The sequence below is a fragment of the Paroedura picta genome, chromosome 11 (genome assembly GCF_049243985.1).
Source record: "Paroedura picta isolate Pp20150507F chromosome 11, Ppicta_v3.0, whole genome shotgun sequence".
NCBI lineage: Eukaryota > Metazoa > Chordata > Lepidosauria > Squamata > Gekkonidae > Paroedura > Paroedura picta.
This window is the reverse complement of record NC_135379.1, coordinates 66,921,182-66,934,009: the sequence shown is the minus strand read 5'-3', so window position 1 is coordinate 66,934,009 and position 12,828 is coordinate 66,921,182. Positions and strand designations below refer to the sequence as shown.

At 46.9% G+C, this 12,828-nt stretch overlaps 2 protein-coding genes across 6 annotated transcripts in view; one reads left to right on the top strand and one right to left on the bottom strand.

Annotated features, from left to right (window-relative positions):
- VWC2 (von Willebrand factor C domain containing 2) overlaps window positions 1-12,828 on the top strand; it is a 97,247-nt gene that overhangs the window by 74,542 nt on the left and 9,877 nt on the right. The gene's annotated exons all lie outside the window — the stretch shown is intronic.
- ZPBP (zona pellucida binding protein) overlaps window positions 1,914-12,828 on the bottom strand; it is an 81,013-nt gene continuing 70,098 nt past the window's right edge. For all 3 annotated transcript variants that reach the window (XM_077303049.1, XM_077303048.1, XM_077303046.1), the window contains one exon: window positions 1,914-2,617. In XM_077303049.1, the coding sequence (XP_077159164.1) occupies window positions 2,418-2,617 (200 nt within the window). In that variant the 3' untranslated portion in view covers window positions 1,914-2,417. The remainder of the gene's footprint in view (window positions 2,618-12,828) is intronic.

Genomic DNA, 12,828 nt, shown 5'->3' with positions numbered 1-12,828 from the left:
ACACACAGTGCTACCTAGAAGCGTATCCCCCATCCAGTAGGCATGCTTTTCATTTTTCTGACCCAGATGCAGAACTTTACACTTATCTTTATTAAATTGCATCTTGTTCTCATTTGCCCATTTTTCCATTGTGTTCAGATCTCGTTGAACTCTGTCTCTATCTTCCGGAGTATTTGCCAGTCCTCCCAATTTGGTGTCATCTGCAAACTTGATGAGTAGTCCCTCCACCCCCTAATCTAGATCATCTAGAATCGATCAAGCTTTCCCAGTTCCTTTCCTCACGAGGTGTGGAGCTGTGGTTCATTCAAAGTGTCATTCCGTACTGAGCTCCTTTGGGGACTGTGCCCTGTTGAATTGGATGTATTCAGTTTGGATGCAGGCTTTTGGGGGTTTGGGACAGTTAAGATACCAGATGTGAGCAAAGTTCTTATGATAAATTGTCAAGCAAGATATTTAACTGGCAGATAGTGTTCTGCTATTCAAGATCTCACGAAATTCTTGGGGGATTGGAGATGCATCTTTGCAGGATTCTTGCTGTTCCAAGAAGACACTGTCTTCAGCCTCTGGGCTGATGTTATTACTGTTATTTCAAATTGTCAAAGTCAGATGGTATCTCTTATTCTGCAATTTGAGATCTAGCCAAGTTTGGGGGAATTACAGATGAAACTTCTTGCAGAGAAGAAGAAGAAAAAGTTGGTTCTTATATGCTGCTTTTCTCTACCAGAAGGAGTCTCAAAGCGGCTTACAGTCACCTTTCCTTTCCTCTCCCCACAACAGACACCCTTGTCAGGGAGGTAAGGCTTAGACAGCCCTGATTTTACTGCTCACTGTGAATAGCTTTACAAAACAAAATCAGAGGGCAATGGCACCTTTAAGACTAACAAAGATTTATTCAAGGTGTGAGCTTTTGAGTGCAAACACTCTTCCTCAGACTAAGGACAAAATGACTTTATCAGTGCTTGGTGAGCCCAAAGTCACCCAGCTGGTTGCATACGGGGGAGCACACAATCAAACCCATTTTGCCAGATTAGAAGTCCACACACCTAACCACTACAACAAACTGGCTCTATAGGTGTTAAAAGGGGCAGGGTAAGTCTGTACAGGCCATCTAGTCCAACCCCCTGATCAACGCAGGATCAGCCCTAAGAATCCTAAAGCATCCAAGAAAAGTGTGTATCCAACCTTTGCTTGAAGACTGCCAGTGAGGGGGAGCTCACCACCTCCTTAGGCAGCCTATTCCAGTGCTGAACTACTCTGACTGTGAAAATTGTTTTCCTGATATCTAGCCTATATCGTTGTACTTGAAGTTTAAACCCATTACTGCGTGTCCTCTCCTCTGCAGCCAACAGAAACAGCATCCTGTCCTCCTCCAAGTGACAACCTTTCAAATACTTAAAGAGGGCTATCATGTCCCCTCTCGACCTCCTTTTCTCCAGGCTGAACATTCCCAAGTCCTTCAACCTATCTTCATAGGGCTTGGTCCCTTGGCCCCAGATCATCTTTGTCGCTCTCTCGTCCATGGTATGACACTCATCATGTCTCTGAGTTTATTAAAGTTTGCCCTACGAAAATCCAACATCCGCGTCTGGCTACAAGCTTCCTTGGCTCCCCATCTCAAAAGGAATTCTATGAGGACATGGTCACTTCCCCCTAGGGTCCCCACCTCCTTCACCTCATCCACCAACTCTTGCCTGTTGGTCAGTATTAAGTCCAGTATGGCTGAACCTCTTGTGGGTTCATCTACCATTTGATAAATGAAATTGTCAGCCAGGCAGGTCAGAAAGTTGCATGACTGAGGACGCTTATGGGAAATTGAAGTCACCCATGATGACAAGATCCTGCCGCTTGGATATTTTCTCAAGCTGCTCACAAAGTGCACTATCTGTCAGACATTGCAAGAACTCACAACCAACTTCTTGGAAATAGAAAGTTTAATTGAGAAGTACTTCATACATCTAGACTGGCGAAATCAAATCTGGCCTGAGGACAGATTTGCTTCTTCTTATCAATACTATTCTCCCGCCCAAAACTTGAAAGTTCCCAAGGGAGGGGATAGTGAGAGAGGCTACACATGCAATTAAAAACAGTGTTACTTTCACATGGCCTTGGCTACCTTGGCTGTCTCAGATAAGATGGTATTTGCAGTAGAACCAGACCCAGCCGAGAGGCCCCACAAAAGAGATAATGGTTACAATAACATACATTTCACTTTCTACTAGTTAGCATGATATAGGGCCTGGAGCTCCCAGGCACCAAGCAATAAAACTGACATGGAAGAACTCAGGCTAATTAATGACAGGGTTTTCTAATCCTGACATCCTTCCACCCCAAAATAGACTCCCCCTACTAGCCCGCATCCACTGGTCGAGGACACTCTGGGTAGGCACGATGGAATGCTCTGAGAAGGCGGGGGGCTTTCACATTCCCCGCATCGACCCACTCCCGTTCCCCCGAAGGGAAATCTTTCCAATCCACCAAATACTGGAGACGGCCCTTGTGCACACGAGAGTCCAAGATCTGGTTGACTTCGTAGTGGGTGTCCTTGTCAATAAAGACAGGCACAGGCATTGAGAGCAGAGGGTGCCACACGTCCGGCAAAGGGGCTCGCTGCAGCAGGCTGGAATGAAAAACCGGATGCACATTCCTGTAAGTCTTTGGCAAACCCAATTCGACAGTCACATCATTGATCAGCTTTACAATGGGAAAGGGTCCCACAAATTTAGGACCCAGCTTCTTAGACTGTTGTTGACACCGTAGGTTTTTAGTGGACAGGTAGGCGAGGTCCCCTACTTTCCAGGCGGGCGCAGGCGCACGTTTCTTGTCTGCCTGGGACTTATACGCTTGTTTAGCCTCTTCCAGGCTAGAGACAATGTCTGGCCAGCCTGCACTAATAGTTTTTGCCCATTTTGTTACCTCGGGAGCCTCAGTAGAAACCAACTCCCAGGTGGCTGCAGCAATCAGGTCAGTCCCGTACACCACCTTAAAAGGAGATACTCCAGTGGATGCATGCACCCCGTTGTTGTAGGCAAACTCAGCAAGTGGCAGGAGGGCGACCCAATCATTCTGTTGGTGATTAATGAAACAGCGTAGGTACTGTTCAAGAATCATAGAATCATAGAGTTGGAAGGGGCCATACAGGCCATCTAGTCCAACCCCCTGCTCAACGCAGGATTAGCCCTAAGCATCCTAAAGCATCCAAGAAAAGTGTGTATCCAACCTTTGCTTGAAGACTTCCAGCTCACCACCTCCTTAGGCAGCCTATTCCACTGCTGAACTACTCTGACTGTGAAAAACTTTTTCCTGATATCTAGCCTATATCGTTGTACTTGAAGTTTAAACCCATTACTGCATGTCCTCTCCTCTGCAGCCAGCAGAAACAGCATCCTGCCCTCCTCCAAGTGACAACCTTTCAAATACTTAAAGAGGGCTATCATGTCCCCTCTCAACCTCCTTTTCTCCAGGCTGAACATTCCCAAGTCCCTCAACCTATCTTCATAGGGCTTGGTCCCTTGGCCCCAGATCATCTTCGTTGCTCTCCTCTGTACCCTTTCAATTTTATCGATGTCCTTCTTGAAGTGAGGCCTCCAGAACTGCACACAGTACTCCAGGTGTGGTCTGACCAGTGCCGTATACAATGGGACTATGACATCTTGTGATTTTGATGTGATGCCTCTGTTGATACAGCCCAAAATGGCATTTGCCTTTTTTACCGCTGCATCACACTGCCTGCTCATGTTTAGTTTACAATCCACAAGTACCCCAAGGTCTCGTTCACACACAGTGCTACCTAGAAGCGTATCCCCCATCCAGTAGGCATGCTTTTCATTTTTCTTTTCATACATATGTTAAAAAGTACCGGGCCGAGCACCGAGCCCTGAGGTACCCCGCTACTCACCTCTCTCCAGTCTGATGAAACACCATTGACAACAACTCTTTGAGTGCGGTTCTCTAACCAATTCCCTATCCACCTAACTATCTGAAAATCCAGATTGCAGTCCTTCAACTTATCCATCAGAACATCATGGGGAACCTTGTCAAAAGCTTTACTAAAATCCAAGTAAATGACATCAACCGAATTTCCTCGATCCAGCAAACCTGTTACTTGGTCAAAAAAGGAAACTAGGTTGGTCTGGCAGGACCTGTTGGAGACAAATCCATGCTGACTTCCTTGGATCACCAAATTATCCACCAGATGTTTGCAGATCACTCCCTTTAATATCTGTTCCATTATCTTCCCCACAACGGAGGTCAGACTCACTGGTCTGTAGTTTCCCGGGTCATCCTTCCTCCCTTTTTTGAAGATCGGAATAACGTTTGCTCTTTTCCAGTTCTCCGGGACATCTCCAGTCCTTAAAGAGGTTCCGAAGATGATGGACAAGGGCTGTGCAAGTTCTCTGGAAAGTTCTTTGAGTACTCTCGGGTGCATTTCATCTGGACCAGGGGATTTGAACTCATCCAGTGCAGCTAAATGCCTCTCGACAACCTCTCTATCCATGTTAACCTGCCACCCAGACACTATCCTTTGGCTACAGCCATCTCTAGATGTGCCTAAACACTTTGACCTGTGGGAAAAAACTGATGTAAAACAGGCACTAAGCCTTTCTGCTTTCTCTGCATCTTTCGTTAGAGTTTGTCCATCCGCACCCAACAGCGGGCCTATTGCCTCCTTTACTTTACGTTTGCTCCTCACGTAACTGAAAAATCTTTTCTTGTTACAGTGGGCTTCCCTGGCCAATCCTAGCTCACTCTCAGATTTGGCCTGGTTCACCCTTTCCGTTTGCCCATTGGATTCAGGGTGGTAGCCAGATGTCAGGGCTTGTTCCACCCCCAGCAACTTCAAAAGCTCCCGCCAGAACTTGGCAACGAACTGTGGGCCCCGATCCGTGAGCAATCTCCTAGGAATTCCATGTAGCCGGATTATGTGAGTCACAAACATCGAGGCCAGTTTGGCCGCCGAGGGCAGCCCCACACAGGGGATGAAATGGGCTTGCTTTGAAAATGCATCCACCACCACCCAAACCACAGTCTTGCCCTGGCTAGGGGGCAAATCCGTGATAAAATCCATGGTAATATCGGACCAGGGGCGAGAAGGGGTGGGCAGGGGCTGCAGCAACCCTCGCTTTTTTCCCCCTGGGGGTTTTGACACAAGGCATGTAGGGCAGCCCTGCACATACTTTTCCACATCCCCCCTCAATGTTGGCCACCAATAATGTCTTCTGACCTGGTGCAAAATGTCCTGCTGTCTTTGCACCGTGGCACAATTTCAACACGTCTCCGCGCGCCGCTGCTGGGACGTAGAGGCGCTCGCCTTTGAAAAACAGGCCCCCCTTGTCGATGAGAGCGGGGCGGAGGGAAACGAATTCAGAGTCTTGTAGCACCTCCTTCTGAACCCACCCCCCGGGCATCGGGTTTCCCTTTTTTGTTTGACTGTGCGTCACGGCGGCCATCCCCAACTGGGCGGGCGTGAACACCGTGTCCACCAATGGGTCGCGCTTGCTGTTGTACTGGGGCAAGCGAGAAAGGGCGTCCGCTAAGAAATTCATTTTGCCTGGCAGATGCTTAAGAGAAAAGTTGAACCGAGAGAAAAACTCCGCCCATCGCATTTGCTTGGCTGACAAGGAGCGCGGCTGCTTGAGCGCCTGGAGATTTTTATGGTCCGTCCAAACTACGAACGGAACGGCAGACCCTTCCAGCCAATGCCTCCAAGTGGCAAGCGCTAACTTTACCGCAGCTGCCTCTTTTTCCCAAATCGCCCTGTTGCGTTCTGCCCCAGAGAATTTTTTCAACAGATAGGCCAGGGGGTGCAGCTTCCCATCCTCCCCCTCTTGCAGGATCACAGCCCCCATTGCCACATCCGACGAATCTACTTGCACCGTGAATTGTTTAGATGGGTCAGCATGCGCCAACACGGGTTCAGATGTGAAAAGGAGTTTCAAACTCTCAGAAGCCTCCTGGCAAAGGGGGGTCCACTGGAGTGGAGCGCCCGGTCGATTTGCCGCCTTCCCCCCCTCCTTCGTTTTCAACAAGTCAGTCAGAGGCAATGCCACCTTGGCAAAACTGGGAATAAATGTTCTATAAAAGTTTGCGAAGCCCAAGAAACTTTGAAGTTGCCTCCGGGTCTTGGGAGGTTCCCAGGCCAACAAATCCCGCACTTTGCCCGGATCCATTTCGATTCCAGCTTTGGACACCCGGAATCCAAGAAACTCCACCGCCTCCCGGTGGAATTCACATTTTGAAAGTTTGGCAAACAAATGGTGCTTCCGCAGCCGGCTGAGCACCTCCCGGACTAATTTTATGTGTTGGTCCAGGTTGTCTGAATACACCAAAATATCATCAATGTAAACCAGCACTCCCTGATACAATAAATCATGCATAATTTCATTTATCATGTTCATGAACACGCCCGGAGCGCCGGCGAGGCCGAACGGCATGGCGGTGTATTCAAATTGGCCTAAGGGGGTGTTGAAAGCCGTCAGTTACTCATGCCCCTTCTTGATTCGGACTCTATAGTAGGCTTCTCTCAAGTCCAATTTTGTAAAGATTCGGGCCCTCCCCAAATGACCCAACAAATCCTTAATCAAAGGCAACGGGTAGGCATTGCAGGTGGAAACAGCATTCAGCTCCCTATAATCCGTGCAGAGGCGCAGGGACCCATCCGTCTTTTTCACGAAGAGGACTGGGGCAGCCAGGGGGGAAGTGGCCAGTCTGATGAAACCCCTGGCTAAATTCTTGTCCAGGAACTCCCTGAGCTCCTTCATTTCCCTAGGACTCATAGAGTACAATTTGGCTTTAGGAAGCGGCTCTCCCTTCTTCAGCTCAATTGCACAGTCTGTCTTGCGATGGGGAGGCAACTGATTGCATTCAATCTCCGCAAACACATCCTCAAACTCATGAGAATCATTCCACCAATGAGCTTAGTTTATTTCTTTTCAATATATAACTTTCGCTAAAGATGTTATCTATATCACTGTATCACAGCCTTAAGAAGTCAACTGGAAGCCTGACACTTTACCCCACTTGAGCGTTTTCTCTTTGGCCTCTACTACTGTGTTTTTTCTGTAGGGTTCCGAACTATGTGCACAAAACTCTTCCATATGGAAATCACTTGGAACAGAAATATTTTAACCAAAATTATGTCACATTTCCCCACCCCCCTTGGTAAGAAATATCATCCTCTGTGCTCAGAAAACCCTGCATTTCATATTTCTCAATCAATATCATTAGCTGCGTTCAACACAGAAAACACAAATGCCCTTCAGTCCTCAGAGGATGGTGGGCTATAAAAGTTTTAATAAATGAATCCATTTTGAAATCCCTGAAATAAATTAAATGTTGATTCAGATACAGGGCAAACAACGCTTGGCAAAAGTACCTGCTTCAGTTCCACAACATCTTTCTCTGTGATTGATGTAGTTGATTATTATTTACTTGGTAATAGGTACCATTTGGGGACTTGACATTTAGATAATTGACAGAAGAATTTTACATGAAATTAAATTCCACTTTTGCAGAAGCCATAAAATTAACCTGAAGAAAACTCACCTGACAACATGTTTCTGCTTAGTAGTAACTATACTTTTCAAGGGAAGGATGGCTGCTGTTTATAGAAAAACACTCCAAACTAATCTTAAATGAATTATTTCCCACTATACTACCCTGATATTATTACCATACCACTTCCATTAGTTTTACTTCCTCCCATATGGATTTTTTCCAAATGGTCCCCTACTCTTATCATTATCGTAGTTTCTGCCCTTGACCCAATTCAGTCTGGTTCCCAGCCCAACTTCAAGGTGATGGCAACTCTGACTGACATCTGTTTCTGGCTACAATTTGAAAGAGGATCTCTTCTGATCCAACTGGAATTACTCATGGCTTTTGAAAGCCAGCTTGGTAAAGTGTGGCCTTTCTCAACTTTTCTGTCACCCCAATGATCGCCGGGGTTGATTTGACTGATCTGGCTGGCTAGGCGCGTGTCCCCTACCTCCCGCACTGTTCCATGTGCGTCCCTCCCAAAGCTGTGCGCTTGGTGCAAGAAGACAACCATCCCAGATTGAAGGAGTGTTCCGTTCTTCGGTCAAGGCTATACGATGGCTGCCCTCCCCTGCTATAACCTCCAAGCTATCCATTTGGAGGAGAACATAGGGTAGTCAAGCTTCCCAGACGTGGCACAATCCTGCAGATTATGGTTGGCAAGCACAGCTGGGTACATGCCCACCCAGGGCCCCTCCCCTCCCCCTTCCCCCCAGGCCCATCATTGGCCATTTGGGGAGGGGAGAGGTCAACATGACCATATATGGTCATATCATCCGATAAATGTCTAACAAATTTAAACAATATATTAAAAATTAATTAACTCCCACCCATTCAGGAAACCATTCCAGGGCCATCAAGAAACTTGGTGTAGTGGTTAGGAGTGCGGACTTCTAATTTGGCGAGCCGGCTTGGATTCCCTGCTCCTCCACATACAGACAGCTGGGTGACCTTCGGCTCACCACAGCACTGATAAAGCTGTTCTAAGGTTGTGCGCAGCAGCATCCAAATCAGCTGTTCCAGGCCGACGCAGCCAGCGTGCACCGCAGGGGAGAGGGGAGGCGCAGGCACCAGTGCAGTTACGCACTGGTGGCCGCACCTCCCCTCCTCCGTGTGGTGCAGCGCTGGTTGCATTGGCGTGGAACGGCCAATTCGGACATCACCGCGCACAATCCTAGACTGAGCAGTAATATCAAGGCTCTCTCAGCCTCACCTCCCTCACGGTGTCTGTTGTAGGGAGAGGAAAGGGAAGGAGATTGTAAGCTGCTTTGAGCCTCCCTCAGGTAGAGAAAAGCGGCATATAAGAACCAGCTCTTCTTCTTCTTCAGTAATATCAGGGCTCTCTCAGCCTCACCTCCCTCACAGAGTGTCTGTTGTGGGGAGAGGAAGGGAAGGCTATTGGAAGCTGCTTCAAGACTCCTGGTAGAAAAAAGCCAAATATAAGAACCAACTATTCTTCTTCTCTCCCCTCCCCTCCAGTCACCAGAGATACTTTCCGCTGCCTAGGAAGGGAAGGTAGCATGCACACACACACACATACACAAAACTTTTCTGATTCAGCTGAATCAATTTGGCCAAATCTGAAAAAAAGAAAGGCTATTTGTATTTTCGGGCCAAATCCAAAATCAAACAGGGTTTTATGTGTGTTTGTGTGTGTGTGTGCATGGCTGGTCACCAGAGTGAGCTTGCACTTCAAAATTCATAGCAAGGGCTAACAATCAATGTTGGCCTCATCTATCATGTTGTGCTACTTGGGGGAAGGGGAGGGACTACTGAGATCAGGGCCTCACCTCCCTCCAGTCTCATGAAACACCATTGACAACAACTCTTCGTGGTTCTCTAACCAACTCCCTATCCACCTATCTGAAAATCCAGATTGCAGCCTTCAATTTATCCATCAGAACATGATGGAGAACCTTATCAAAAGATTTACTAAAATCCAAGTAATCAACCAAATTTCCACGATCCAGCAAACCTGGCACATGGTCAAAAAAGGAAACCAGGTTGGTCTGACAGGACCTGTTGGAGACAAATCCATGCTGACTTCTTGAATCACCAAATTGTCCTCCAGATGTTTGTAGATCGCTTCCTTTAATATCTGCTCCATTATCTTCCCAACAACAGAGGTCAGACTCACCGGTCTGTAGTTTCCCGGGTCATCCTTCCTCCCTTTTTTGAAGATTAGAATAACGTTTGCTCTCTTCCAGTCCTCCGGGACATCTCTAGTCCTTCAAGAGGTCCTGAAGATGATGGACAAGGGTTCTGCAAGTTCTCTGGGAAGTTCTTTGAGCACTCTCAGGTGCATTTCATCCGGCCCAGGGGATTTGAACTCATCCAGTGCAGCTAAATGCCTCTGAACAAAATCTCTGTCCATGTCAACCTGCCACCCAGACACTATCTCTTGGCTACTGCCATCTCTAGATGTGCCTGAACCCTTTGACCCGTGGTAAAAACAGATGTGAAAATAGGCACTGAGACTTTCTGCTTTATCTGCATCCTCCATTAGAATTTGTCCAACGGCACCCAACAGTGGGCCTATTGCCTCCTTTACTTTACGTTTGCTCCTGACTTAACTGAAAAATCTTTTCTTGTTACAGTGTGCTTCCCTGTCCAATCTTAGCTCACTCTCAGCTTTGGCCTTTCTGATGATTGATCTACAGTGCCTAGTAACCTGTAGGTACTCTTCTTTAGAGCTCTGTCCTTCCCTCCATTTACTGAACATTTCCCTTTTCTTTCTTAGTTCCTCTTGAAGTTCTCTGTTCATCCAAATAGGCTTCTTAGAGCTCCTGCAGTGTTTTCGTCTTTTTGGGATAGTCATTGATTGAGCATGCAATAGCTCTTGTTTTAGTAGCGCCCACCCTTCACATGCTCCCTTCCCTTAGAATCATAGAATCATAGAGTTGGAAGGGGCCATACAGGCCATCTAGTCCAAACCTCTGCTCAACGCAGGATCAGCCCTAAGCATCCTAAAGCATCCAAGAAAAGTGTGTATCCAACCTTTGCTTGAAGACTGCCAGTGAGGGAGAGCTCACCACCTCTTTAGGCAGCCTATTCCACTGCTGAACTACTCTGACTGTGAAAAACTTTTTCCTGATATCTAGCCTAAATCGTTGTACTTGAAGTTTAAACCCATTACTGCGTGTCCTCTCCTCTGTACCCTTTCAATTTTATCTACGTCCTTCTTGAAGTGAGAACTCCAAAACTGCACACAGTACTCCAGGTGTGGTCTGACCAGTGCAGTATACAATGGGACTATGACATCTTGTGATTTTGATGTGATGCCCCTGTTGATACAGCCCAAAATGGCATTTGCCTTTTTTCACCGAGCCCTGAGGTACCCTCTTCCAGTCTGATGAAACACCATTGACAACAACACTTTGAGTGCGGCTCTCTAACCAATTCCCTATCCACTTAACTATCTGAAAATCCAGATTGCAGTCCTTCAACTTATCCATCAGAACATCATGGGAAACCTTGTCAAAAGCTTTGCTAAAATCCAAGTAAATAACATCAACCGAATTTCCCCGATCCAGCAAACCTGTTACTTGGTCAAAAAAGGAAACTAGGTTGGTATGGCAGGACCTGTTGGAGACAAATCCATGCTGACTTCCTTGGATCACACTTTGACCTGTGGGAAAAAAACAGATGTAAAATAGGCACTAAGCCTTTCTGCTTTCTCTGCATCTTCCGTAAGAGTTTGTCCATCCGCACCCAACAGTGGGCCTATTGCCTCCTTTACGTTTGCTCCTCACATAACTGAAAAATCCTTTCTTGTTACAATGGGCTTCCCTGGCCAATCTTAGCTCACTCTCAGCTTTGGCCTTTCTGATGATTGATCTACAGTGCCTAGTAACCTGTAGGTACTCTTCTTTAGAGCTCTGTCCTTCCCTCCATTTCCTGAACATTTTCCTTTTCTTTCTTAGTTCCTCTTGAAGTTCTCTGTTCATCCAAATAGGCTTCTTAAAGCTCCTGCGGTGTTTTCGTCTTTCTGGAATAGTCATTGATTGAGCATGCAATAGCTCTTGTTTGAGTAGCGGCCACCCTTCACATGCTCCCTTCCCTTCCAGCATTGTCGTCCATGGTATGAAACTCATCATGTCTCTGAGTTTATTAAAGTTTGCCCTATGAAAATCCAACATCCGCATCTGGCTACAAGCTTCCTTGGTTCCCCATCTCAAAAGGAATTCTATGAGGACATGGTCACTTCCCCCAAGGGTCCCCACCTCCTTCACCTCATCCACCAACTCTTGCCTGTTGGTCAGTATTAAGTCCAGTATGGCTGAACCTCTTGTGGGTTCATCTACCATTTGATAAATGAAATTGTCAGCCAGGCAGGTCAGAAACTTGCATGACTGAGGACGCTTCGCAGAGTTTGTTTCCCAGCACACATCTGGGAAATTGAAGTCACCCATGATGACAAGGTCCTGCCGCTTGGATATTTTCTCAAGCTGCTCACAAAGTGCAGCATCCACATCCTCTTGTTGGTCAGGCGGTCGGTAGCAGACACCGACCACCACACTGTTTGTTTTCCCCTCGCTTATTTTCACCCAGATGCTTTCCACTGTAGATATGTTCTCCTTCACTAGAATTTCCTGACAGGTAAGCCCTTTCCTCACATACAGTGCCACTCCTCCACCTCTTCGATCTATTCGTTTTTTTCTGAACAGTACATATCCATCCACTATTACATTCCAGTCATGAGAATCATTCCACCAAGTTTCTGTGATGAAAAGTAGGGTATAAAAGCAGCACTTCCTCTTCATTGGTGGTGGCCAAGCTGGTAAGCATGAATGCAATCTTCACCTTCTTCTAAAAATAACCTGTTCTTTTTTGTTCTTTTTGAGGCATCATTGTTGTTGTTGTTAGGTGCGAAGTCGTGTCCGACCCATAGCGACCCCAAGTCCTGTCCTCTACCATTCCTCGAAGTCCATTTCAGTTCGCACCAACTGCTTCAGTTACTCCATCCAGTCACCTCATTCTCTGTCATCCCCTTCTTCTTTTGCCCACAATCACTCCCAGCATTAGGCTCTTCTTCAGGGAGTCCTTCCTTCTCATGAGGTGGCCAAAGTATTTAAGTTTCATCTTCAGGATCTGGCCTTCTAAGGAGCAGTCAGGGCTGATCTCCTCTAGGACTGACCGGTTTGTTCGCCTTGCAGTCCAAGGGACTCGCAAGAGTCTTCTCCAGCACCAGAGTTCAAAAGCATCAATTCATGCATGACTGAGGCCTTCCTTATGGTCCAACTTTCGCAGCCATACATTGCAACTGGGAAGACCATAGCCTTGACTAGACGCACT